Source organism: Schistocerca piceifrons, chromosome 2 (assembly GCF_021461385.2).
Source record: "Schistocerca piceifrons isolate TAMUIC-IGC-003096 chromosome 2, iqSchPice1.1, whole genome shotgun sequence".
NCBI lineage: Eukaryota > Metazoa > Arthropoda > Insecta > Orthoptera > Acrididae > Schistocerca > Schistocerca piceifrons.
The window spans coordinates 298,217,987-298,244,234 of NC_060139.1; the positions used below are offsets into that span (position 1 = coordinate 298,217,987).

The 26,248-nt window shown below is 44.0% G+C and overlaps 1 protein-coding gene across 1 annotated transcript in view; it reads right to left on the bottom strand.

Annotated features, from left to right (window-relative positions):
• Nucleotides 1-19,482: 19,482 nt before the first annotated feature.
• LOC124774229 (neprilysin-2-like) overlaps nt 19,483-26,248 on the bottom strand; it is a 199,719-nt gene continuing 192,953 nt past the window's right edge. The window contains exons 13-15 of the mRNA XM_047249464.1: nt 25,618-25,749; nt 22,064-22,245; nt 19,483-19,969 (exon numbers count right to left, since the gene is read on the bottom strand). Of these exons, the coding sequence (XP_047105420.1) occupies nt 19,807-19,969; nt 22,064-22,245; nt 25,618-25,749 (477 nt within the window). The 3' untranslated portion in view covers nt 19,483-19,806. The remainder of the gene's footprint in view (nt 19,970-22,063; nt 22,246-25,617; nt 25,750-26,248) is intronic.

The following is a 26,248-nucleotide window of genomic DNA, read 5'->3' on the forward strand; positions in this document are numbered from 1 at the left end:
CAGTTTTTGTTGAATTGTGTGTAAGAATCTGTAACACTGATTTTTTCTGTGATTATCATCAATTTATCTTCTGCAGGCCACGAACTTACTTAATTTCTTGGATATTCACTGTGATTCGGTGTCCTCTTGTGGAAGCGGGTGTAATCCCGGCAGTCTGCGTCTTGCCAACACAATATTCCGATGTCTTAACTCGGCGTCTTCATCAAGTGTTCACCTGCGGCTGGTCTACAAGCGGACGTGAACCATAAGTATGCCTGGACGGTGTCTGGTGTTCCCTACCCCGTCCGCGACCGCTGCGGCCGTTCCTGGTGGTGCTGTTTACCTCTAGGCGTTCCGTCTTTCATCCTTGCCCATTTCCGCTGTTTTCCTCGGTGGCGGCCGTGCCAAGGCGTTCCCCACGAGGTCTGCGCCCGCTAGGCACGTTCCCAGTACTATCGACAAGCTGCAGACGTTTCTTATGCCGATGGCGACCGCTCCGGCATTCTGCCGTGCCGCTGTCATGCCCCTGGCCTTTTGGCTTGGGCGCGCCCCTACAAGGTGCGCTTCCCGCCGAATCAAGCTGCTGTGGGAATTGCATACTCTGTCCGCGCACACCGCAGCAGTCTCTCGCTGTGGTGGCCGCCGTCTGCAGTTCTGTACTGTGTCTGCTCCCAGGTTGTGTGGTGTCTGAGGTTGCGGGTTGTTGATGTTGTCCTCTCTCTTGTCCTTGAGAGCTACAGTTAGTTGCCGCCTGGGGCTGCATAAGATCCCGTCCATAACGCCCAAGGTTGTCTGAGGTTCGTTACCAGAGAGGGGAACTTTTTCTGTTGCTTCTTTAGTAATTCTACATCCGGATTCAGCGCCGTCCTGAGCTGGTATACTGCTTCTCCGTTGGTCATGTTTTCTGTCATCTAGATTTCAATAGATTCAGTAATTCGGCACGAAGAGCCAGAGGTAGGAGTAGTCTAAAGTAATCAGGATCACAGAACTCTAGACACAGAAAGCTAATTAAAATCCTAAATTGATCTCAGAGATGTTTGGGGAAAATATAAGTGTATATCGGAAGAATAGGCAGTATAGTAGTCGCTGAAGACAGGAAATTCATATTAGCTGAGATACAAATTTCCTACCTCTGGACCGAGCGAGGTGGCGCAGTGATTAGACATTGGACTCGCATTCGGGAGGACGACAGTTCAATCCCGCGTCCGGCCATCCTGATTTAGCTTTTCCGTGATTTCCCTAAATCACTCCAGGCAAATGCCGGGATCGTTCCTCTGAAAGGGCACGGCCGACTTCCTTCCCCATCCTTCCCTACTCCGATGAGACCGATGACCACGCTGTCTGGTCTCCTTCCCAAGCAACCAACCAACCACCAACCTACCTCTGGCTTTTCGTTGTGAATACTTCGGCAGTTAACCACTAGGATATTAATACTCTCGTCTGTGGGGCGTTCCTTTGGATGTTACACTAACAGTTCCTCGCCTCCTACAATTTTCGTTCTCTGTACTGTATGGGGAGTCGCTTTATCTTGTGTGCACTCCCCACACACAGTCAAGTACATGGGTAGCAGCCGCTGATGCGCAGTGCATGCCAGACTCTCTTAGGAGGGCTGTTGAGTTCTCAACTCTTTGGTGCAAGTGTAGCGCCTAGCATCCCAGAATGTCATAGAATTTTCATAGTTTCTGGTCCTATTGCGTTTGCCTACTCCTGACACAGTACAAAACAGGTTTCTCAAAATGTGAAGTGAATCTCACTGGCCCATTTTCACTTTCAGTGGAAGACAGACCTTCGAACTTTCTGGTTATGAGGCTGGGCATACAGCGCTGAGTTCTTCGTGTTCCCCGTTTCCCTTCACACGCCACTCACAGTCAAGTGGAGGAGTGGTGGTACACTATGTGATGAAGAGTGTCCGGACACCACCAACACCATATGTTTTTCGTATTAAGTGCACAGTGCTGCACCTGCTACCAGGTACTCCATATCAGCGACCTCAGTAGCCATTAGACAACGAGAGAGAGCGGAATGGGGCACTCCGTGGAACTCACGGACATCGAATGTGATCAGGTGATGGGTGTGACTTGTGTCATACGTCTGTACGCGAGATTTCCACACTACTAAACATCCTTAGGTCCACCGTTTCCGATGTGACAGTGAAGTGGAAACATGAAGGGACACGTACAGCACAAAAGCGAACAGGTCGACCTCGTCTGTTGACTGATTGAGAGCGCCTGCCTTTGAAGAGGATCGTAATGTGTAATAGCTAGACATCTGTCGAGACCATCACACAGGAATTCCAAACTGCATCAGGATCGACAGCAAGTACTGTGACAGTTAGGCGGGAGGTGAGAATAGTTAGATTTCATGGTCGAGTGGCTGCTCATAAGCCACACATCATGCCGGTAAATGCCAAAGGACGCCTCGCTTGCTCTAAGCACTGCATGACTGAACAGTGTAAAAACGTTGTGTGGAGTAACGAATCACGGTACACAATGTGGCGATCCGATGGCAGGGCGTGGGTATCGCGAATTCCCGGTGAACGTCATCTGCCAGACTGTGTAGTGCTAACAGTAAAATTCTGAGGCAGCGGTGTTATGGTGTGGTCGTGTTTTACATGGAGGGGACTTGCACCTCTTGTTTTGCGTGGCACTATCACTGCACTGACGTTTTAAGCACCTTCTTGCTTCCCACTGTTGAAGATCAATTCGGGGATGGCGATTGCATCTTTCAGCACGATCGAGTACCTGTTCGTAATGCACGGCCTGTGGACCAGATGTTACACAACAACAACATGCCTTTAATGGACTGGCCTCCACAATGTCCTCATCTGAATTCTACAGAACACCTTTGAGATGTTTTGAAACGCCGACTTCGTCCCAGGCCTCACTGATCCTCATCGATACCCCTCCTCAGTGCAGGACTGTAAAGAATGGGCTGCCATTCCCAAAGAAACCTTCCAGCACCTGCTTGAACGTATTCCTGCGAGAGTGGAAGCTGTGATCAAGGCTAAGGGTGGCCCAACACCATATTGAATTCCAGCGTTACCGATGGAGGGTCCCACGAACTTGTAATTCATTTTCAGCCAGGTGTCCGGGTACTATTGATCGCTTAGTGTACATCCCCACTTCCTGTAGGTGAGACCTTATCCACAGTACGTGAGGTATCTTTGGTATATCCGATACATTAGCGTCGGGCGCTCTTCGAGCACATCCATTCGCAGCAGCTTGTAACGGTTTAACAGTAGTCAGCGCGAATTCTAGCTGTTCATGGACGTCAACCGACTCATCCACAGCATCCACAGTGGAGCTGCATTTTGGCTGGTGCAATGTCTCACAGAACAATAATACTGAAATATTCGCCAGAAGATGATGGGAACGAAATTCATCGAAACGTTGCGACAAGACGACGCCACCACTCGGCTGATAAGCTGAGAAGAATTCATCAGTGGAATACGCCGAGAAAGACTACAATCGCAAATATTGAAATAAGCCCGCTAATTCTCTTTTCATTCCTAAATCACTTAAGCTAAAAGTGCTGCTAATTACCGTTAAAATCTGAAGCTGTTAGAAAAACTTGAGTTAAAAGTCGCTAATTTTCTGATTTTTTTTTAGATGATAGTCGCTAAAAGCTCCAAAATACCGTTAATTTACGATAAAAGGAGATAAAATGCACTCCTGTTGAGGCAGAAAGGTAATTATTATCCTGTATGTTAGTTATAGTGAGTACAACAGTAAATCACAGAAATAGACTTGCTACGAAATACGTTATACGCTACAGCCATAATTTCCGAAAATTCTCATAAATTGACAGTCGCTTGTGTTTCTGTACATAGAAATCCGGAATGAACAATTCTTTGAACGAGGATACTATATTTAAAATTGCATAAACTACAAATGTTGAGTACTACTGATGCTATAGGATGAAATACGTTTTCCGCAGTACAAATCGTACGAAAATACAGAACTTATCGCTACAACAGCACGAGGTTTGATATAATCAACACGAAAAACATTTCTAAATTTTTCTTGATGTTTCTGCACCTACGTTTTAGGGGTGAAACTATCTGACATGTCATTTCTATCAGGACACAAAGCAATTAAGGTAAATTCGTTTGTTTATGTAAATATATGATAATAAACCTGCGAATAGGTCAGATTTTGCCCTCATCTGGTTTCGAGTAACCTTTTACACTAGCGTTCCGAAGCTGAACACAGTAATGTTGGTATGTCCCACAAAATCTTCGCAAAATGTGGGACACAACACAGTACGTCGTCAGCTGTAGGCGGCTAACAGTGTGCTAGTAAATATTGCTGAAAATCGTATGGCTCACCAGTCAGACTAATATTATCGCTCTAATGATCTATGTGTCCAACAGCTACATAAACAGAATTGGAACTAGTGCATTCTGTAAAACCGACAGCAATGATAGACTGAAACTGAATTATGTTGCAAGGTTCAACCATTATAACTGTGCCGGCACTGAGTGGTCACGAGTTGCGGCGACTCGAGTTGCCGCGCCGCCTCGTTAGGACCTGCTGCGGCGCCTCTGCTGCCGGGCGCCCCCCGCCGCTGCCGTCTGCGGGATGTCGGCGAGTTGGCTCGCCTTGCCGCAGCACGCCGCTCGCCGCACCGCCCTGTCAACGTCTTGGTCGGTATCGGTGTCGACGACGCTGCCATTCAACTTGGATATGTTTTTATAAGTCTTTGAGAAACATTTCCTGTTGGTAGTGGAACCTGTTGGGCGCTGCTGAAAGACTAGGCCGATTTACTTTAGTGGGAGCTGGGTCTGCTTATTGTATCGGTGCTACTTAATGCAAGCAAATTTGTGGCAGATAGTCGTTCAAAAGAATGTCACACCCACTTCCTCCCAGCCCTTCTACTCACTAGTTGTGTTACGTTACCCTCACCAAATCCGCCGTGAAATACCACACAACCATCATCTCCATGAATTTGTACTTTGAATAGTCTGAAAACGTCCATCTCCATTAAACAATTGAGAATCAGTTTTTTGAAACCAAAAAGGTACATTCTATAGTGATGTCATTGAACGTAATGAATACACAAACCTGCAATTTCATTCGCTTTGATCTGCTCCCAAGTACGCTCAAGATACGGCAGTTTTACACCGGTAAAGTTGTTATGTCTATATCCTTTCTACCTTTACTTAACAAATTTATTGTTATTCAATGTCCCTTTATCTAGTGCAAAGGACACTATGACATTGCCTATTTTTGCCGTTAAGTGTGTCCGACGTACGCCGCAAGTGGTTATGGAAGGCAGCGGTAATGCACCCATGTTGTTGTTGTGCAGCTCTCCATGCTACCCAATCCTGTGCAAGCTTCTTCATCTCTCAGCAACTACTGCAACCTACATCCTTCTGAATCTGCTTAGTGTATTCATCTCTTGGTCTCCCTCTACGATTTTTACCCTCCACGCTGCCCTCCAATACTAAATTGGTGATCCCTTGATGCCTCAGAACATGTCCTACCAACCGATCCCTTCTTCTAGTCAAGTTGTGCCACAAACTTCTCTTCTCCCCAATCCTATTCAAGACCTCCTCGTTACTTATGTGATCTACCCATCTAATCTTCAGCATTCTTCTGTACCACCACATTTCTAAAGCTTCTATTCTCTTCTTGTCCAAACTAGTTATCGTCCATGTTTCACTTCCATACATGGCTACACTCCATACACATATTTTCAGAAACGACTTCCTGACATTAAATCTTTACTCGATGTTAACAAATTTCTCTTCTTCAGAAACGCTTTCCTTGCCATTGCCAGTCTACATTTTATATCCTCTCTACTTCGACCATCATCAGTTACTTTGCTCCCCAAATAGCAAAACTCCTTTACTACTTTAAGTGTCTCATTTCCTAATCTAATTCCCTCAGCATTACCCGATATCCAGGTCCCATCTCCTTAAATTCCCAACTTTTTGCACTTTCTTCAGTTTTAATCTACAGTTCATAACCAACAGATTGTGGTAAGAGTCCACATCTGCCCCTGGAAACGTCTTACAATTTAAAACCTGGTTTCTAACTCTCTGTCTTACCATTATATAATCTATCTGAAACCTGTCAGTATCTCCAGGCTTATTCCATGTATACAACCTTCTTTAATGATTCTTGAACCAAGTGTTAGCTATGATTGAGTTGTGCTCTGTGCAAAATTCTACCAGGCGGCTTCCTCTTTCATTCCTCCCCCCCCCCCCCCCCCCAATCTATATTCATCTACTACGCTTCCATCTCTCCCTTTTCCTACTACCGAATTCCAGTCACCCATGACTATTAAATTTTCGTCTGCCTTCACTATCTGAATAATTCCTTTTATTTCATCCTACATTGTACTACTGTAGTAGGCGTGGGATTCGTGTCTGTCTTGGCCACAATAATGCGTTCACTATGCTGTTTGTAGTAGCTTACCCGCACTCCTATTTTTTATTCATTATTAAACCTACTCCTGCATTACCCCTATTTGATTTTGTATTTATAACCCTGTATTCACCTGACCAAAAGTCTTGTTCCTCCTGCCACCGAACTTCACTAATTCCCACTATATCTAACTTTAACCTATCCATTTCTCTTTTTAAATTTTCTAACCTACCTGCCCGATTAAGGGATCTGACATTTCACGCTCCGATCCGTAGAACGCCAGTTTTCTTTCTCCTGATACCGACGTCCTCTTGAGTAGTCCCCGCCCGGAGATCCGAATGAGCGACTATTTTACCTCCGGAATATTTTACCCAAGAGGATGCCATCATCATTTAACCATACAGTAAAGCTGCATGCCCTCGGGAAATATTACGGCTGTAGTATCCCCTTGCTTTCAGCCGTTCGCAGTACCAGCACAGCAAGGTTGGTGTTACAAGACCAGATCAGTCAATCATCCAGACTGTTGCCCCTGCAACTACTGAAAAGGCTGCTGCCCCTCTTCAGGAACCACACGTTTGTCTGGCCTCTCAATAGATACCCCTCCGTTGTGGTTGCACCTACGGTACGGCTATCTCTATCGCTGAGGCACTCAAGCATCCCCATCAACAGCAAGGTCCATGGTTTATGGGGGGCGGGGGTATATATGCAACCATATCGGCAGCATATTGGCGAGGCATTCGTCTTCATGGACGACAATTCGCGCCCCCATCGTGCACATCTTGTGAATGACTTCCTTCAGGATGACGACCTCGCTCGACTAGTTCTACGCCGGCCGGAGTGGCCGTGCGGTTCTGGGCGCTACAGTCTGGAGCCGAGCGACCACTACGGTCGCAGGTTCGAATCCTGCCTCGGGCATGGATGTGTGTGATGTCCTTAGGTTAGTTAGGTTTAATTAGTTCTCAGTTCTAGGCGACTAATGACCTCAGAAGTTGAGTCGCATAGTGCTCAGAACCATTTGAACCATTTGACTAGTTCTACAGACACGAACCCTATCGAACATGTCTGGGACAGATTGAAAAGGACTGTTTATGGACGACGTGACCCACCAACCACTCTGAGGGATCTACTCCGATTCGCCGTTGAGGAATGGAACAATATGGACCAACAGTGCCTTGATGAACTTCTGGATAGTATGCCACGAAGAATAGAGGCATGCATAATGCAAGAGGACGTGCTACTAGGTATTAGAGGTACCGGTGTGTACGGCAATCTGGACCACCACCTCTGAAGGTATCGCTGTATGGTGGTAAAACATGGAATATGTGGTTTTCACGAGCAATAAAAAAGGCGGAAATGATGTTTATGTTGACCTCTATTCCAGTTGTCTGTATAGGTTCCGGAACTCTCGGAACCGAGGTGATACAAAACTTTTTTTGATGTGTGTAGATAAAATAATTTCTTCTGATCGTGTCGCATCCATAAGGCATCGTATTCGTGGTGTAAGGTTTTCGTAGTAGGAGTCTTAGTAGAGGTAGTTTTCTCTCCTACTAAATAAAACCCCACTCCGACCCTGTACTGAAAGCATTTTGATACAAGTTTACATTTTTATCACTCAAAGGTGGAGCATCTCCATAAAACATCTTGCCATGGAGGCGTCCGAAAGAAGAGAAGTGATTAGTAAAAAACTGTTAACAAATGTTCAGTAAACGAATTGAAATTACTGACATCATATTGATTGTATACCAAATAATCTATTATTCCGTTAGGTTTATCTTCCTAAAAGTCATGAGGAAGACAGAGACAATTTAAAAGAAAAATCAGTTTTGGTACGCTACGACTTGTGGTTCCGGTAATGGCGTCAGGTATCCGGAGAGTGAGACCTGAAATGCCGCATTGCGTACCACTTATTAGCACTGCCTGACTGTAGCTCTATGCTCTGGGCGCTACCGAATGGTCCTTGATCTTAGCAAGAGGAAATTATTGCTATCGGATTTGGAACTCTACAGCCACTGTGACCTGTCTTCTGCAAAAACTCGATTGCACTCGTGATGTGTTTCCTGGGACAGTTAGTTGCTAGCTTCTTGAGTGAAAGAAAGTGTGATGGCATTACTCATGAAAGGTGTATATTTGCTTTCTGGGGCAAATAGCGACCTACCAGCTTCTTCACAGTAGTGGGTCTGCCGATGTGAACAGAGCTTGGGACTTACCGTCGTGTGACATACCAGTAGTATTTCTTGTAACCATAGAGACAAAAATTTCGGTACAGTTGCCCAAGCTATTGGACAAACGTGGATGGTGAAGCACTTGGATCGACAATCTTCCCAGGTCAACAGCATCTGTATCCTCACTCTCAATCTCGTTCGTGCTTGTGAACTGGCTACACTGGCCATCCGGTATTAGAATGGTAAAACCTCCTCACATTCAGATCTTTCACACACTACATTGCCTCCTACAACAACTATTACAATGAAGCTCCAGCTTTAGAGTTTCACTTCAAATTTTGTCCACATATACTCATTCATTCTCACTTATTACCAACTTACGATCTACCTGCTTATCTGTTTCTATAGCATTTATATTTTACATAAAACAATTTTATTCCCATTACATACGCTACTGTTCTATTAATAGTTTTGTCTAACCTACCGCTATACACAAATATTCTTCGTGAACATGTAACCTCCCTCTTCCCAATCGGGCTACTGGTCTGCTATATAATTGATCGTGATCGCGTATGCCTAATTTAATTTTACAGTCAGCAAGGCTATCGTTACTGAAGGAAAATAATACCTGTCGGTGGGGAAACGGTAATGAGACCCCTCTGGAGGAAGAATCTATTCTAAAACTAAAGTAAATACTGATGATAATTTTGAAAAGGGTGAAAATAGTGCAGTCGCTCATGAACCACACGGGGGAAAAGGATACCGCGTAATATTTTTATTCCACAGTACAACAGTTCAACAGAAAATCAATGAATCAGAAAGCACTGAGTTTGCAGTTACTTATTCTGAAATACTAAATTTTGAAGGTAAGGTTAAATGAAGTTACTGGTTAAATAAATGACTGGCTAACTGAAACTTTGTTTCGTAAAAAGTGACTTTCAGTAACGTCCATGCAAAATTATGAAAAATGCAAGCACTTTGCTTTTGATTACTGAACGACTGAATACACAATTACATCGATTACTTATTAAATATAGTTTTTGTAATACAACTTACAGCTTCAGAATCATAAGTACAGTACAAGTTATCAACGGATATTAAACGTCGAAAATTTTTGGAAGCTGCAGAAGATATTTTATCTGAATTTTCGCTACTACAACCCTTTCTCATGTAAGTAACGCAACGTAAAGATGAACATGACGTATTACTGATCGGTAATTACAAACATTCAGCTCGTGTCTCGTACTTAAGGTGTGTGGATGTGTTGGACCGATCTCAGGTACGTTCTGCGTCACTGGCTTACTTCTACCGTTCCTTCTTCTGCTTTCTTTACCCAGTTCTATTGCCCCTCCGGAATGGCTGCTGGAAAGTGAGACAGTGCTTCCGGTTCACCTTGAAATGGCCGGATTCTGCTTATGTGGACAACAGTGTTTCAGGTGAGGAGTTGTATTGGAACGTTACCTGCTATAGTTGTTTCGACTTCCTGTCATGATCCATGGTATTCATGGTACCGCCGAATGAACTTCTTTGTTTTCCCTTTCGGAACGTAACGGTTACATAACATAACCCGCCGTCCAGTGCGATAGCTTGCTAATTTCGGTTTTTTATTGTGAGTATTTTCCTGTGTTCCTGTTTTTTTCACTTAATCTCATATCGCTTGTAGCCTTTTAGCAATGTTCCCAACAGAGGATACACTCTCAGATGGAGTAGGTCGACATAATTAAAAAGCTGAGACCATTTTTCTACCCAAAACAACCTTGTAAGGTGAAATACCTGCGTTCTAAAGGATTGTTGTATTTTACACACTTATGAAATATTGTAATATTGTGTCCCAGTTACTGTGGCTACTATTCACACCGTAGCTCAACGTTCTATGCGCCCTCCCTCTTCTTATGTTTACTTACGTCCGAAGAGCATTGGTACGTAACTTCTTGACACGGCTTAGTCAACATAACTACTTTAACAGTTCAGAAACAAAAACTGTGCCTTGGTCGGTTGTTATGGCTTTGCTGTGAAGAATTCCAACAGCCAACGGTTAACGAAAGAGTGAGCCACCGTATCCGCTTGTTTGTTTGTTAGCTCGGCCAGGGCATTGTGACCATCAAACTGCTATCGATATAAACCTGTTCCGGCAATGGCAGCGTCTGCTGGCGAGGAATGACTGCTACTCAAACACACGCGCGGTTCATGTAGTGTATCAGTGAGCGTGCTGACCGTGTGTAGAATGGGGAAGGCACGCGATCTATCTGAGTTTGACATGGCATATTGCGATGGCCTGGAGATTCAGCACGAGCGTCTCATCAGGTGTTCGAGGAGTGCTGTGAGGAGTGTCTCCAACATGTGACGAAACCACGTCCAGAAGTTTTGGGGTTGGGCAGCCACCCCTCATAACAGATGTCAGACATCGTAGTCTGGGCAGACTGGCAAACCAGGACAGGCAGCGAACTGTGACGGAGCTAACACCAGCCTTTATGCTGGGCACAGTACAAGTGTGTCTGAACAAACAGTGCACCGAACACTCCTAATGATGGGCCTCCATAGCCGACGACTCATGCATGTGCCAACGTTAACACTATGAAATCGGCTGCTACAGCTGAAATGGGCACATGACCATCGGCACTGAACGTTGGATGGTGCAGTGGAGAGAGTTGCATAGTCCGGTCAATCCCGATACCTTCTTCATCAAGCCAATGGGAGGGCGCGAATCCGTCGTCTCCCAAGGCAACAACTCCTTGATACCTATATTGCGGGACGGAGACAAGCTGGTGGCCACACCATTGTGCTCTGGAGTACATTCGCATGGGCGTCCATGAGATCAGTGGAGCTCGTAGAGCTGGTGCAGGACACCATGACGGCTAAGCAGTATCACACGCTGGTTGTAGACCACGTACACCTCTGCATGACGATCATGTTTCCCGACGGCAGTGGTCAGTGGCGTTTTCTCAGCAAGATAATGCACCATGTCACATGTGCAGGAATGTGATGGAGGGGTTGAAGAAACACATTGGCGAGTTATAATTGATGTGCTCCCACCGCCCCTCCCCCCCCCCCTCGCTCCAAATGTCCATATGTGGACTCGATCGAACACATGTGGGATGTGACTGAACTTGGCATCAGAGCTCATCGCCCTTCTCCCCGTAACTTACGGGACTTAGGTAACTTGTGTGTGCAGATTTGGTGCCATCTCCCTTCAGCGACCTACCATTGCTTCTATGCCACGACGCGTCGTCAGTGTGACCCGTGCCAAAGGTGGACGTACCGGCTACTAGGTAACTGGTCATAATGTTCAGTGTATACTATTCGGACCATCAGTTTCATGACGTGCTCCGTCTCTGAAAATTTACGACAAAGTGCTTCTTGCTGTGCGACACAATGAATTCCTTACAAATTGTCTGTTGATCACTGTAGTTTACTGTGCAACAGTTCTACAGGCCTATTTGTGCCCTGGCACCTCTCGTCCTTTCTCAGTGGTAATGAGACTAACATCTTCCAATGCCTGCCAACGGCTTCAGTCGCTTCTTCAACAGTTCTCAGTAAGTAGATCCCTCATGTTGCGTCTTTCATTGCCACCGTATCTAATGCTTCTTCTGTCACATTCAAACTGCAGTCGATACCACGAATATAAATCACAAATTGTGTGGTGTCGGAAATGTCGATCGACATGTCCAAAGAAATCGAGAATGCAAGGAACTTGCTGGCATTGTCAATTAATTGCCATGATAGATATGCGGCAAGTTATTCTTTGTCAAGATTGACTAATTTTGGAAAACTTCTCTACCTCCAAGGACGTTACAATTTCCGCTGCCCCAACAATCCAATCTTTAACCAACTCGCCATCGCTGAAAGGTTTACTATATCTGTCAACTTCGAGCTGTATTTTGTAGCTTGCTTTCAATACCGTGGCGCTACGTTTGTTGCCGGATAAAAATAAGAAACAGTAGAAGGAACTGTAAACACAATGGAGTTCTACAAGCAAATACGTAAATATACAAACAGCATGAAGACAATGATTTTCACCTTGATATCGGCTCGCTGTGCAGCAATGCACCTTCTTATTTCCGCCAACTAGTTTTCTCCTTCATCGTTAGGAATATCTCTAAATTCCTTGTGCATTGTGTTTTAATCCCGTTGTATAGCATATCTGCGGTTACTTGTGATTATGTGGCTGCATATTAGACGCTAAGAGCTTTCATCCCTCTCTTTGGAAAAGCACTGTAATTCCCGATACGTCGCTAGACTGCCTCTTTTTGAGTGTATTTGACAGTGCAACCGCAACTGTTCTTTTACATTTCGTTTAAACCACAATCAAAAAGCGAGGAATACACAGAAATGGGACTTCGAAAAGTACCACACCGTATGGCAGAAGAAACAGTACCGCATCGCTGTACTGCGTCAAACGCCACGTGGTACCAAGTACCTCCACGAAGGACCGCCCAGTGCCGAGACAGACCGAGCCTTGGCCCACACATCGTGCAAGAGTGCCGTTTGCCAGGCCGTGGCGGGTCCTGTTATAAAAGCTCTATTGCGTGTTTAAAGACTGCGTCGTCATATGTATCCTGATCTGCATCAGTACATTAACAGAAATAGAAAAAAAATCACACAAACGGCATGAATAAAATTAACCAATACTCTGACAGCCCATGGGCATGGGTGTGTGTGTTGTTTTTAGCATAATTTAGTGTAAGTAGTTTGTAAGTCTAGGGACCGATGACCTCAGTAGTTTGGTCCCTTACGAATTCAAAAGCACACACTCTGCCACATGTAGATAGAACAGTGTAGCTCACCTACACACCAGAAGAATATCATAGCTACATGCAGAATGAAAAGTATTTTGATAAGAAATATGTAAGTAGCAGTAATCCATGTATGTGTATTCATATTTATTCATCTACATAATATGGATTTTGATATGTCTACCATAATAACCTATTACAGTAGTAATTACATTTATATTTTCCATTAAAAATTAAATGTTTCGTTAGGAATCCACACTAGTATAGCATGCATCTACTTCATAAACACAGTTGTCGGTTAATAGATCCTCTACATACCTCTCAAAGAAATTGTACGGTAGATATCTCACTGACAAGAGTACATTATTTCGAGTATATAGATTTATACCGGTATGTTTGAAGCTATTTTTGGACTTAATTTATCTAGCACATTCTAAGTCTATATTATTCTTGTTAATATTTTTAATTCTTTAAAATGTGGCTGCAACGACTCTCTGTAATTACTGTTGTTACTACTCTTGTCTCCGCATATACACTGTTTTCACATCATTTGAGTTGCCAGACAGGATATGCCCTTAATTTAAGTGAGAGTGGAAGAAAGCATAAAATGAAGACTCAAGCCGTCCCTTAGTGACACACCATTTTAATTTGTGTAGCATCTAAATCATATGTGATAGTTTAATTCACCACAGGTGCATGTGTGCATCCCATTTCAGTTGAGGGTCCAAACGAATGCTTAGCAGTGTGACAGATACACACTCATTTACTTTTTCACTTAGGCCCAGTTTGTGGAGAAGAAACTGTATTGTTCAGTTTTTTTATTTCACCCACTGTCTCACTGTCCACCTCATCCCCTCACCTCTGTGTGTACACCTCCTCCTCCCCCCCCCTTTCTGCTTGTCCATCTCCTGTGCAAGCAACCACCCTCAGGGCATGTCTTCCTCCCCCCTTCCTTCAGCCCATATCATCCCACTCCTATCTCTGTCCATCTCCCCCTTCCCTCTAATCTGTCCATTCTGCCGACTTAAAACTCTTCAATTACTATAGAGATTCATTGGGGAGACATATTGTAGCAGCACATACACATATACAGATGACCATCCAGCAGTTTTGTGCTGGTGACGGAAAGGAATCCCCTTACCACCTATCGACCTTATGACCAGAATGGGGCACATTGTAGAGCACGCATTGCTGTCTGTGGTGATCATACACTCTATTAAGAACCGTTTCCCCCATTTGTATTATCCAGGGCACAATCATAAATTGTACTGGCGTTAGTGTAATTATTTTTTTTATAATCAAAGGAGTCAGTTCTAATCGTCTTATTGCGTAATTCTTGCAGTTACTTTGTGTACTATACCGTAGCAATCCTTTTTACGTACGGACCAAGTTTCATCGAGCCACGTAACTTGGCAGTGTCACATCATAGTAAGGTTTTACACACCATTATAGTTACAGGAACACTGCACAAATACAACTTCACACAGTCATCCCTCTAAAAACTATTAAGGCCAACTGGCAATTTCTTAAAATATGTTAATCATGGGGAAACACACTTTCTAGACATGGAATTAGTGCAAAGGAAATGATTCACAAGGCTCGGTATGCTTTTACGTATTCGTGGTAGAATGTTCCTAAGCTCTAAAATAAAACAAATTATTGAAATTATGTGCGCAATTTTATGTTAACTTCATAAAACGGTGAGGCCACTGCATCAGTAATGGAAATACCAACAATACTATCAGGAGAAGCACCACCAGCACTAGCGACAGCAGTACTTGAACTACAGGCTGGAACCAAGGAGCACAAGAGGGGGGGACCAGAAATAAGATCGCAGCTCACTCCGTCCACAGATCCACAGGTACGGCGTGAGAATTCTTTGTTCACAGACCAAAAGAGTGAACTCCCTCTGCATAATTACTCTTCAACAAATCAGTTAGCCAAGGAAAAGGGACCAATCAGAAGCAAAGAGTTTCAAGGAAAAAACTGGATCTGAAGATAACAAACAGGATGAAAATGCCCTACTTACTTAAAAAGGAAAAAGGAGAAGAAGAAGTGTTCGTAACCTGAGTTTCAAGAAATTCGTTTCACTAATAGAACACTACATAATGTAGGTTTCTTGAATACTGATATAGAGTCTCTCAACTACTAATCAATAAACTTGAACATTGGCTGGAATACTTAAACCACAGTATGCTTTCAGTAAATGAGCACTGGTCTAGCCATGAAGAACTAAATTCAAGTAGCCACATCATTATGACTGGCAACCAGCTACAGTAGAACAAGTGCTTAACATGATGGCTATCTGCCTATGTCAAAAATCAAAGATCGTTAATGCAAAATTTGAAGCTGCACCTGCAACGTTGCCGAAATAGTAAATTATATTGTTTCGGTAAACTACCACCTGAATTACAAAGATATTTGTTTGTGGAACTGCTGGAGGAACCAGTCCTCTTGGTACTCAAAGATTACACAATATTTAGTAGTGCAAATATGAACTTAGGGCTTATGAACAGAAATGGGAACCATTTGCTAAATACGTTAAGGCTTCTTAACTTCTGCCGTGTAGTTGACAAATCCAAAAAGCAGATGATACGCCTAGATAATATATTATGTAATTTCTTCGAAGTTCTCTGTTGCACTTCTCTATAGAGGTTGCTAGTATATTATGATTCTGGAAACATGTCTCCCGATATCTCTTGACATATGCCGTCATACCTGCGAGATAAGGAGTACTCCAGACATGGACGCAATAGTGTCTTACATGTGCTGTCCATTACCAATACATTACTCATCAGCAGAACTGTCACAGTAAATCACAGTTTTCCATTTGACAACCCCGTTACTGGTATCATGATTTTGTCCCCCTTCATACCTACTGCTAGTATCACCATTAAGTACTTTAATGACATAACATGGTCCTGAAGTTTATGGCTGATAATTAAATATGATATTACTGGGCTTTTGTACAAATGCCTTATCTTGCCTAGATAATAATGATAGTCGTGGACAGCACGACGACGTTTTCTGTCTATTCATGAAGCGTATCTAACACATCAGCCCCAGTGACAAGTGACATTCCATTAACGAAGTGAAAATATGGTTATGCCTTCTGAGGATTATCTTCAACGAGACCAGCAGATGGGAATATATGGTATGATCAAATCCCTCACTAATTACAGGCAATACTGATTACATCACACATTTAAAAATATTCCAGCGTCTTCATGATGCATTAGCTACTCTCGAATATGGCAAAATTCCTAACTGGACAGTTTTCACCTTCCTGAAGAATGAACGTCTCGTACTTAAATTTTCACACAAGTCCTCCTGCCACATACCTGGAGAGTGACTGATATATCTGTAATCTCATAATTGTTGCGCAGCCTCCCCACATAATTCATACACATAGTACCGAAAAACTGAGATGGTATACGGTGTAAGCTTTTTTGTTCATTGCATATGAAAGGTAGCAAAAACTGTCATTTATTGATATATAATTCTGTCTGCTCTCTGGTGAAATGCTCGAATAACACATGCAGAGAAAATAAATGCCTATGGAAATTTCACACACTGGTACTATCCTTGGTTTTCGCTGCCGGCTCTCAAAATCGACTTGACTCAATATTTTGTGGACCCACTGTCTCTCATTTTCAGGAAAGCAGCTGCTGAGTCTCAGTGAAAACTAATCCTGAGGCCGGACTTATACACAGCGCATGCGTCATGCACCACAGTTGCTTACCCCCCTGACTGGCTCTTTATGCCGCCCCTAGTACCACTCCGACGCCATTCGTATATGGCAGTGCAGTAGTATTCTTAAACTCTCGGGCCGGCGGAACCTAAGATCTCTGTGTTTTGATGCTAGGTAAAACAGGGTTCCACTTCCTGCTAAGACAAAATCCCTTGTCACCATTGATCAAATTGTCTGTGAACATAGACTCAACCAAATCCTTACAAACACTGTTCCCAAAAACGTATCGTTGAATTTCATCCCATGTATCTGGTTTAAATAACTTTCCGCTACTGTCGACTTCTCCAGCTGTTGACCCCCTTGTGACGGCGATTTTCTTTGCACATATCCGGAACAGCAAAAATACACAGGTCTACGTAAGCTTTCCCCATTCACACAGAATTTTGTGTGTGCAATACCTACTAAGTCTCAAATCATCCTTAATAGAGTCAAGCAGTGCCCTAACCTTGACGGGTGGACGGTACACACACTTAATGTAAAATCTCCTCAAAATTATTTCAGTGTTAAAGGATAGCCTATACTTGCATCACAAAGGAACAAAGCCCACAGATCTACGCTCCGCTGCAGGCATTTCTGGCGGTGGTCCAGACACCATATTTGCATCTCACGGTACACATTTTCCTTTACACAGCCACAAGTCTCAAACTTCTTGTGTTAGACTGTCTGTGTCGGAAATAATATACGCTCTGCGTACTAGAGTTCTAAACACGCTATGGCATTGGTACGATGGGTGGAAATTCTTTGTATGCAGTTAACTATCAGTATTCGTCGGTTTTTAGTAGACACTATGTCCCAGAGTATAACCATGATTTTTGTAAACGAGTATGTCCCAAAACGATACCTTCTCGTCAGTTCCGGGCTCCATGACCTATTTAGTTCTTGTATGGAGACAGTTGAATTGTCCATAAATCGGTTACAGCATCACGTCCGTGGGGCTAGTCCAAAAATTAACTATCATACTGTCTCCTCGAGCACATTTGTTGCAAAGCTCATTGTCCTATCCTCGAAACCACCCATAGACATTTAGGATTTACTTATAAATTTCCATGTGGTAGCTCTATTCACATATGTCACTTTGGAAGAGTGCTAGAGTGTGATTAGGGAACACTCGATGAGCAATTAGTGCAGCTTTGTAGTCATGTGTTGACATCGACATGTTTTTCATTAAATGGTACTGTTCAGAATGACAGGGTTGCTACAGGTAGTCCTTAATCTTCTATAGGTCAAAATTTATTTATGGAATACTTCAAGGATACGGCATAGGGGACTTCAGCTTTGCAACCAGTGCACATCTTGAGGTACGTTGACGATATCTTTATCGTCTTGCCCCAAAGACACGATGTTCTTAGATGATTTGTCTTCAGTCTACCTCCCAGCATTAAATTTAAAACGGAGTTTGAAGGTGACGGGAAGCATCGATTTTTTGGACGTGTGGGTTTAACCGAAAACATGATGGTACTCTGTCACGTAGCGTTTATCATAAATCGACAAATTCTGATCGTTATCTCCATAAAATGACACTTCCACCAGCCGTACCAACGCCGTGGTGTCCTTAAAACTCTAGTACGCAGAGCATACGGCGTTCTCGAGTCACCAGTTTTAACCTAGGAATTTGCAGCATTTGGCGGCTGTGTTTAAATAAAATGGATACTCTGAGAAGAAGGTTCATCAGGCTATGCAGTTTGAGCCATCCCTGGAGATGAATGAGGAGGAAGACAGATGTGTGGCACATATTCAGTATGCCTCGACATAGATCTCACTTTAAGGATATCTCATATTATGAATGTGTTCCGCCTACCTATCAAGATTGGGGCACTACTCGGCTTTATAAAGGATGATTTAGGACTTTGAAATCCTGGCAAACCCAAAATTCTGGGTCATTTGGGGAAAGCTTACATCGGCCGGTCGATTTGCACAGTTAAGGAGAGTGGAGAATTGTTGAAATGAAAGATTTAGGAAGAATACTGAGATACCCTGATATTTTATGGTACGTCTGTATTTTGAAGAGTGTTCATAAAAAGGTAATTGAAATTAGGTCAACAGAAAATTTCATTAATTGAAACAAAGGTTTTCTCTTAGCGGGATGTGGAACGCTATGATATCCAGCATCGAAACACAATGTTCTTTGGTGTGATCGGCTTGAGTGTTTGAGGTTCGTCTTCGAGTGCAACGTATTTTTGGCGCCAGTGTTACACTAAGGGTGGCGCCAAAAGTCCGGTCTTGAGAGCATCGCTTGTGGTGGGCGATGCGTGCCTCGTGTAGAGTTCGGGGACGACATTTGCGGGTTTAGCACTAGTTTTCAACTGTTCTCAGGAGCAGCAGCGTCTCACCTGAAGATGGCGGTCATTAAACCGTATGTGTGACAACACATTGTTATTGGTGTAGTTTTTCCACTGATATAATTCCACTAAATGAATGTGGAGTATTAGTAAGATAGACTGCAGTAGCTACAATAATTGATTAACACTTAGGATAAAACTAATGGCTTCTGCACACAGGTTTATTTATCTACTCCAAACAGGAGCAGGTAATTATGGTGTAAACACGCAGACACACACAGACGGAAATTCGATTGAGCGTGTGCTGAAACCATAGGATCTGGACGATCCTATTTCAGTGCAGCTGCTCCTCTCTTTCGAGTCTGCTATCTCACAGGCCCCACACAGTGAAGGCCCCACAGACAGTTCTGCAGCTGGGGTGTGAGCCAATAGATTTCCTCTCGCTCTGTTGTTATTCGTGTGTGGCTGGCAGCGGCTCCAGCCGGTTGTCAGCATCAGGCTTCCGACAGTCCGGCACCTCTGCTGGACTCTTCACCACACCTGGCACTTCTCCAGCGGGTTCATGCGGGAGCCGAGAGGACATGCAAAGTCCTCGGCAAACTCGGGCCGGTTGCTGAGTGGACCCAGTACTCGGAAGTTGTCTGGGGAGTGAACTCCAGTGGTGATGAACTCTATCATCGTCTTAGTACGGTACCTGTGAACGGAACGAAGAGGACACTGTCACTTATTTTCTTTTATTAGTGTTTTCTTACTCCTAATTTGGGATGTGAGTTACCACTCTTTAAGTGAGAGACGTGATACGCCAAGTACAGGCAAAAAAAATTAAAATTAAGCTACAACTTCATTAATTAAGAGGAATTTAACTATAACTTTTGTTAAAAAGATATTTACACAACTAAATTCATTTATATATAAATATTTTTTGAATACTGTCACTCTGCATAACAAAACAGCTATTCCATTAGTGTACGAGCTCGTAGATGGCGTACATACATTACACAAGCGTAAATTCACACTGCTCGTACTTATGAATTCAAAGGCAAAAAATGTGTATTGCACAAAAACACAGACACGCTGGTGAACATACATAAATACCATGAAAACACACATGCACACAGCAGTCTAAGGACTGGTCTGTTGGAACTCTCCACACTAATGTATCCTGTGCAAGCCTATTCATTTCATCTCTGAATAACGTCCACAGCCTACAGTCCCTGAACCGACTTGCTTAATGGACCATTGGTCTCTGTGTGAAATATTTACCACCCACCGTGGTACGATATACACAGTTATTATTAAGTATCTTCTGTGAATGACTGTGAGAAAACTGCAAGACACACGGGAAAATGACGCGTAACGTTAGATAGAGCATCTTTGCCAAGTTTTGACTTGTAGAAGGTGCCATAGAGCAGGTATATCAGAACAGGTAGATAATTTATCCACTTCATGTTGTCGCATTAAGTTAGTTCGCACCTACAGACAGGCAACCCACTGAAGAGATTTCCAGAACAAGGTCCTGTCGCGCCATCGAGTACAATTCGTGTAAGGGACTCGAACTAACTTCAGGCATATACTGAAGTTATCTGCATCGTAAATGATGCTCATATTGAGCACCTGTCCACTGAAACGTGTCTGTTTCCCTGCGCCTGGTAGTTTTCATGCAGGCGTCCTCTGAAACCGCGGCGGTGTTTATCAGTAACTCATTATTGTACGCCAATACTCTGTAATGCACTGTGATGAGTGTGGCAGAGAGTACATACACACCATACCATGAGTTAGGGTTACTTTCCGTTCCATTCACGTTTCGATTGTGTACAGAATTGAATAGAATGACAGCTTAAACGGTTCTGTCAACACTGCATTCAGTCTAATCTTATTTTGTGTGTCCTTATGGGACTGATGCATGAAGCTGCATTCTGGCAGTACTGCATTATTGATAATGGCATTATCCTTGCAAAGATTGAGTTTACTATTAATGTCACAACGTCACTGATATACAACACGAACTGAATGGGCCCCAACACAGTCCCCTGGTGCGTAACTCAGACTAGTTCTACTTCTGTTGACGACCCTCCACCCAAGATAGCTTGCTGCATCCTCGCTAGCTACTGAAGCTGCTTTAATCATGTGGAGTGACTCCACAATTCGTTGCCCCACAGCGCCAGTGCTGTCTAACTACATCTACATCTACATCTACATCGATACTCCGCAAGCCACCCAACGGTGTGTGGCGGAGGGCACTTCACGTGCCACTGTCATTACCTCCCTTTCCTGTTCCAATCGCGTATGGTTCGTGGCAAGAACGACTGTCTGAAAGCCTCCGTGCGCGCTCTAATCTCTCTAATTTTACATTCGTGATCTCCTCGGGAGGTATAAGTAGGGGGAAGCAATATATTCGATACCTCATCCAGAAACGCACCCTCTCGAAACCTGGCGAGCAAGCTACACCGCGATGCAGAGCGCCTCTCTTGCAGAGTCTGCCACTTGAGTTTATTAAACATCTCCGTAACGCTATCACGGTTACCAAATAACCCGGTGACGAAACGCGCCGCTCTTCTTTGGATCTTCTCTATCTCCTCCGTCAACCCGACCTGGTACGGATCCCACACTGATGAGCAATACTCAAGTATAGGTCGAACGAGTGTTTTGTAAGCCACCTCCTTCGTTGATGGACTACATTTTCTAAGCACTCTCCCAATGAATCTCAACCTGGTACCCGCCTTACCAACAACTAAAAGAGACACGGTACACACAGAGTGAGTTTGAGGTCGGGGTACCCTATACTGACTTGCAGCACCAGTTCTGTGCGGCAGACACCCAAAACATCTGCCGCGGGGAGAGTCCGGACAGCGCGGGCAGGCGCGGCTCCGGGCGGCCGCTGCGGCGCTCCAGCGCGAGGTAGGCGCCGTACGCCAGCACAAGGCCGCCGTTGTCCGCAGTGTTCCGCTCCAGCGTGTTGACCCCGTTCAGCTGCAAGCAAAGCGTCACGTCACGTGTGTCATCTGCTCCTGCTCCTCATCTTTCGATGCGCCAAAGAAACTGGTATAGGTATGCATACTCAAATACAGAGATATGTAAATAGGCAGAATACGGCACTGCGGTCGCCAACGCCTATTGAAGCCAACAAGTGTCTGAGACTGTTGCTTAATCGGTTACTGCTGCTACAATGGCAGGGTGTCGAAAATTACGTGAGACTGAACGTCGTGGTTTAGTCGGCGCATGAGCGATGGGACACAGCGTCTCCGAGGTAGCGATGAAATGGGGATTTTCCCGTGCGACCATTTCACAAGTGTGCCGTGAATATCAGGAATCCGGCAAATCATCAAGTCTCCGACATCGCTGCGGCCGGAAAAAGATCGTGCATGAACAGGACCACGAGAACTGAATAGAATCGTTCAACGTGACAGAAGTGCAACCCTTCGGCAAACTGCTACAGATTTCAGTACTTGGCCATCAACAAGTGTCAGCGTGTGAACCATTCAACCGAACACCATCGATATGGGCTTTCGGAACCGAAGACCCACTCGTGTACCCTTGATGACTCTACGACACATAGTTCACGCCTCGCCTCGGCCCGTCAAAACTTACATTGGACTGTTGATGACTGGAAACATGTTGCCGGGTCGGACGAGTCTCGTCTCGTATTGAATCGAGCGGATGAACGTGTACGGGTATGGAGACAACCTCACGAATCCAATGACCCTGCATGTCAGCAGGGGACTATTCAAGCAGGTGGAGGTTCTGTATTGTTGTGGAGCGTGTTTAGTTGGGGTGATATGGGACCTCTGATACTTCTTGATACGACTCTGACAGGTGACACGTACGTAAGCATCCTGTCTGATCATCTGCATCCACTCGTGTCCATTGAGCATTCCAACAGTTCAATGCGAGACCCCACACGTCCGGAATACCTGCAGACTGTCTCCAGGAACATTATTCTGAGATAAAACACTTCCGCTGGCCACCAGACTCCCCACACATGAACATTATTGAGCATATCTGGGATGCCTTGCAATGTGCTGTTCAGAAGAGCTCTCCAACCCACCGTAATCTTACGGACAAGTCTGCAGGATTCATGGTGTCAACTCCCTCCAGCACTACTTCAGACATTAGTCGAGTCCTTGCCACATCGTGTTTCGGCACTTCTGCGTGCTCGCCGGGGACCTACATAATATGAGGCAGGTTTTGCAGTTTCTTCAGCTTTTCAGTGTATATATTTTTTCTAGTCAGGAATCCGTCTCTGCAGTCGCAGGGTGAATCTTAATGCAAGCTGCTAACTGCAGAGACGGATTCCTGACTAGAAATGGAGCAAAAACGTCCTATGAACATGTGTCCATAAATGCAACGTAGCAACGGTGGAGGGTGCTGACCACGGACGTGAGTTCCTTGTGTGTTGCAGGCTGTGGACTGACGCAGCGTTCTGCAAGCAGCAGAATGGTGCGATATTTATGTGGGAAACAAGCAGAGGTGGTGTCCGGGTATCGCCAAGTAGATGGAAATGGTCGAGAAACAGCACAGCTATACTGAACCAAGTACCTCATAGACACCAACAATATCACACAACATTTAAAGCCCCTTTTGAGCGTTTGTGTGATCATACGTCCTTTCACACAGACGAACGTGTGGCGAACGGGCAGACTGTGCATAAACTAGATTTGCACGACAGGGTTCTACAGAATATTGAGATAAACCCCTGGCAACAAGCTGTAAATCAAAGTACTATTACGTATATACTGCATGACAACCGCCACTGTCCCTATCCCCCGCAACAAGTGCAAGGATGCATTTCCCTCTACAGGAAGGATATTGTCGGTGTTTTTTCCACTAGACCATCCCAATTATGGAATTTCTGTCATCAGCCCTCGTTACCGACGAACCAACCTTACGAGAACTAGCATCATTTGGCCGCGCAATCATCATCTGTGGGCTACAGATAATCCTCGAGTATGCAGCTCTGTACTGTGTACTGTGAGACCTTGTGTCATTGCACGCACACCGTCCATTTCCAGACACCTGTTCACGTGACCTCACCTTTTCTCCTCAATTTCCAGTCAGGATTCTGTCCCTGCTGTTTGTCGTTTTACTGACGTTCGCCTCGTATATTTAAGAACGGACTGTTACTCAGTTAAATGCTGCAGTACTACAGGATGTACAATAGCCACATCATGTGAGATTCATAAAGTAGAATGTCTCATATGAGATCCAGCTTCATCAGCACAAGGATTAGTTAAATGGAGAGAATGAATCATGTTAGATGAAATGCATCTCCGCAAGTGATTAATCATATTGGTCAGCTATAGGGTGGGTAAAATACATCTTCATTGAAGTGGAGATTAGTCAAATAGTGCAGACAAATGAGCCAAGTCACAATGATCTTCCCCAAAGTTGTCTGTGAAATGGTGCAGTCAATGCAACACAAAAAAATTCATACTCACCACATGGAAGTCAGTGAAATGGGGGCTATCACATGACCTAAATGAGAAGCATCTTCATCAGGAAGGTGATTAGTCGAATGGTATTAGTGAAATGTGCCACTTCTTCTGAATGATAGTTGATCAAGTAGGGCAAACAGATGTGCCAGTTAAAATTACTTCTCACTGTAATGATTAGTCAAATTGCGAAGTCAGCTGTGGAAGATAAGGTACATCTCCGCCAGAATGGTGATTACCTAAAAGAGATAGTCAAATACGCTAGGTAAGTTGCACATTCATGGTGTTAAGTCCAGATTGGGAATCGAATGTGTCAGATGAAATCCAGATTCATTAAAATCATTAATCAAATGAGACAATCATTTGTGGTACATAAAATGTGTCGTTACCAGATGGTGATTAGTCAAACTGTGCCAGTCAATACTGCAAGTCAAGGTCACTGGCTAAATGAAGCACTCGGCTGTGCCAGATGACATATATCTTCATTTGTATGGCAATTAGTCTAATGAAAGTAGTCAGATGTGCCAGATGAGGTCCATCTTCATCAAAATGTAGTTAATACAATGGAGTAGCCAGCTGTGCCAAGTGAAATCCATTTTCATTGAAATGATTTGTCAAATGGGGCACACAAATCAGGGTCCTACTGCATCCTCACCAAAATTGTTATTAGCGAAATGGGACTCTTTGCTGTCTCACTTTAGATGTACATTCATCAGAATGGTGATTAGTCAAAAGTGCAACATTATCTGAATTTTCATCACAATGCCAATTCGTCAAACAGGGGCAACTAAGATTTACAAAATTTATTTCAAGAATGAGAGCAGTATGGCTATTTCTTTCCTGAAAAGACGATGGATAGTAAGATTTTTAGAGAATGAAGGAAGTAGGAGGAAACAGCAAAAGTAATACTCACATGTAAGCCTGTTTGCTCTTCGGTATAGTTCCCATACTGTGAGATCAAGCACTCAGCTTTCTTGAGGAACTTGTCGCGGGTCACAGGGTCCCACCAGTCCACCAGGTTGCCATTCTTGTCAAACTGACGACCCTGAAAATTGTTGAAACATTAAAGATATTTAAAAATGCTTATAACATACCATTTTTTCCGATTTTTAGACAGTTGCATTACTTCATCCCCTTCTCCCTTCCTGTTCCTCTTTCTGGCTCGTGCACTGGAGAATCGACTGGAAAACCTCGATATCATCTCGAACCTCTTTGATTTTGTTTTCATGGTTGTTCTGTGAGGTATACATAAGACGAAGAAGTATAATTGTTGACATTTATAGAAAAATACAGCTGCGGAGTCTTGACTGCATGCTGCACAAAGTCTCTACTGTAACATAGGCCACTGGAGCTGTCTGAGAATATCCACAGTTCTTTCCCACTTTCTAAGACAACCTGTGAGAAAACACACTGCTCTCCTATCGATCTTCTCCATTTTGTCTATCTGTCCTATTTGGTATGGGTCCCAGACAGAAGCAGCATTACTATATTACGTCACTGGTCAAATATGGGTTTTATAAGCTACGTGCATGGATGGACTGTAC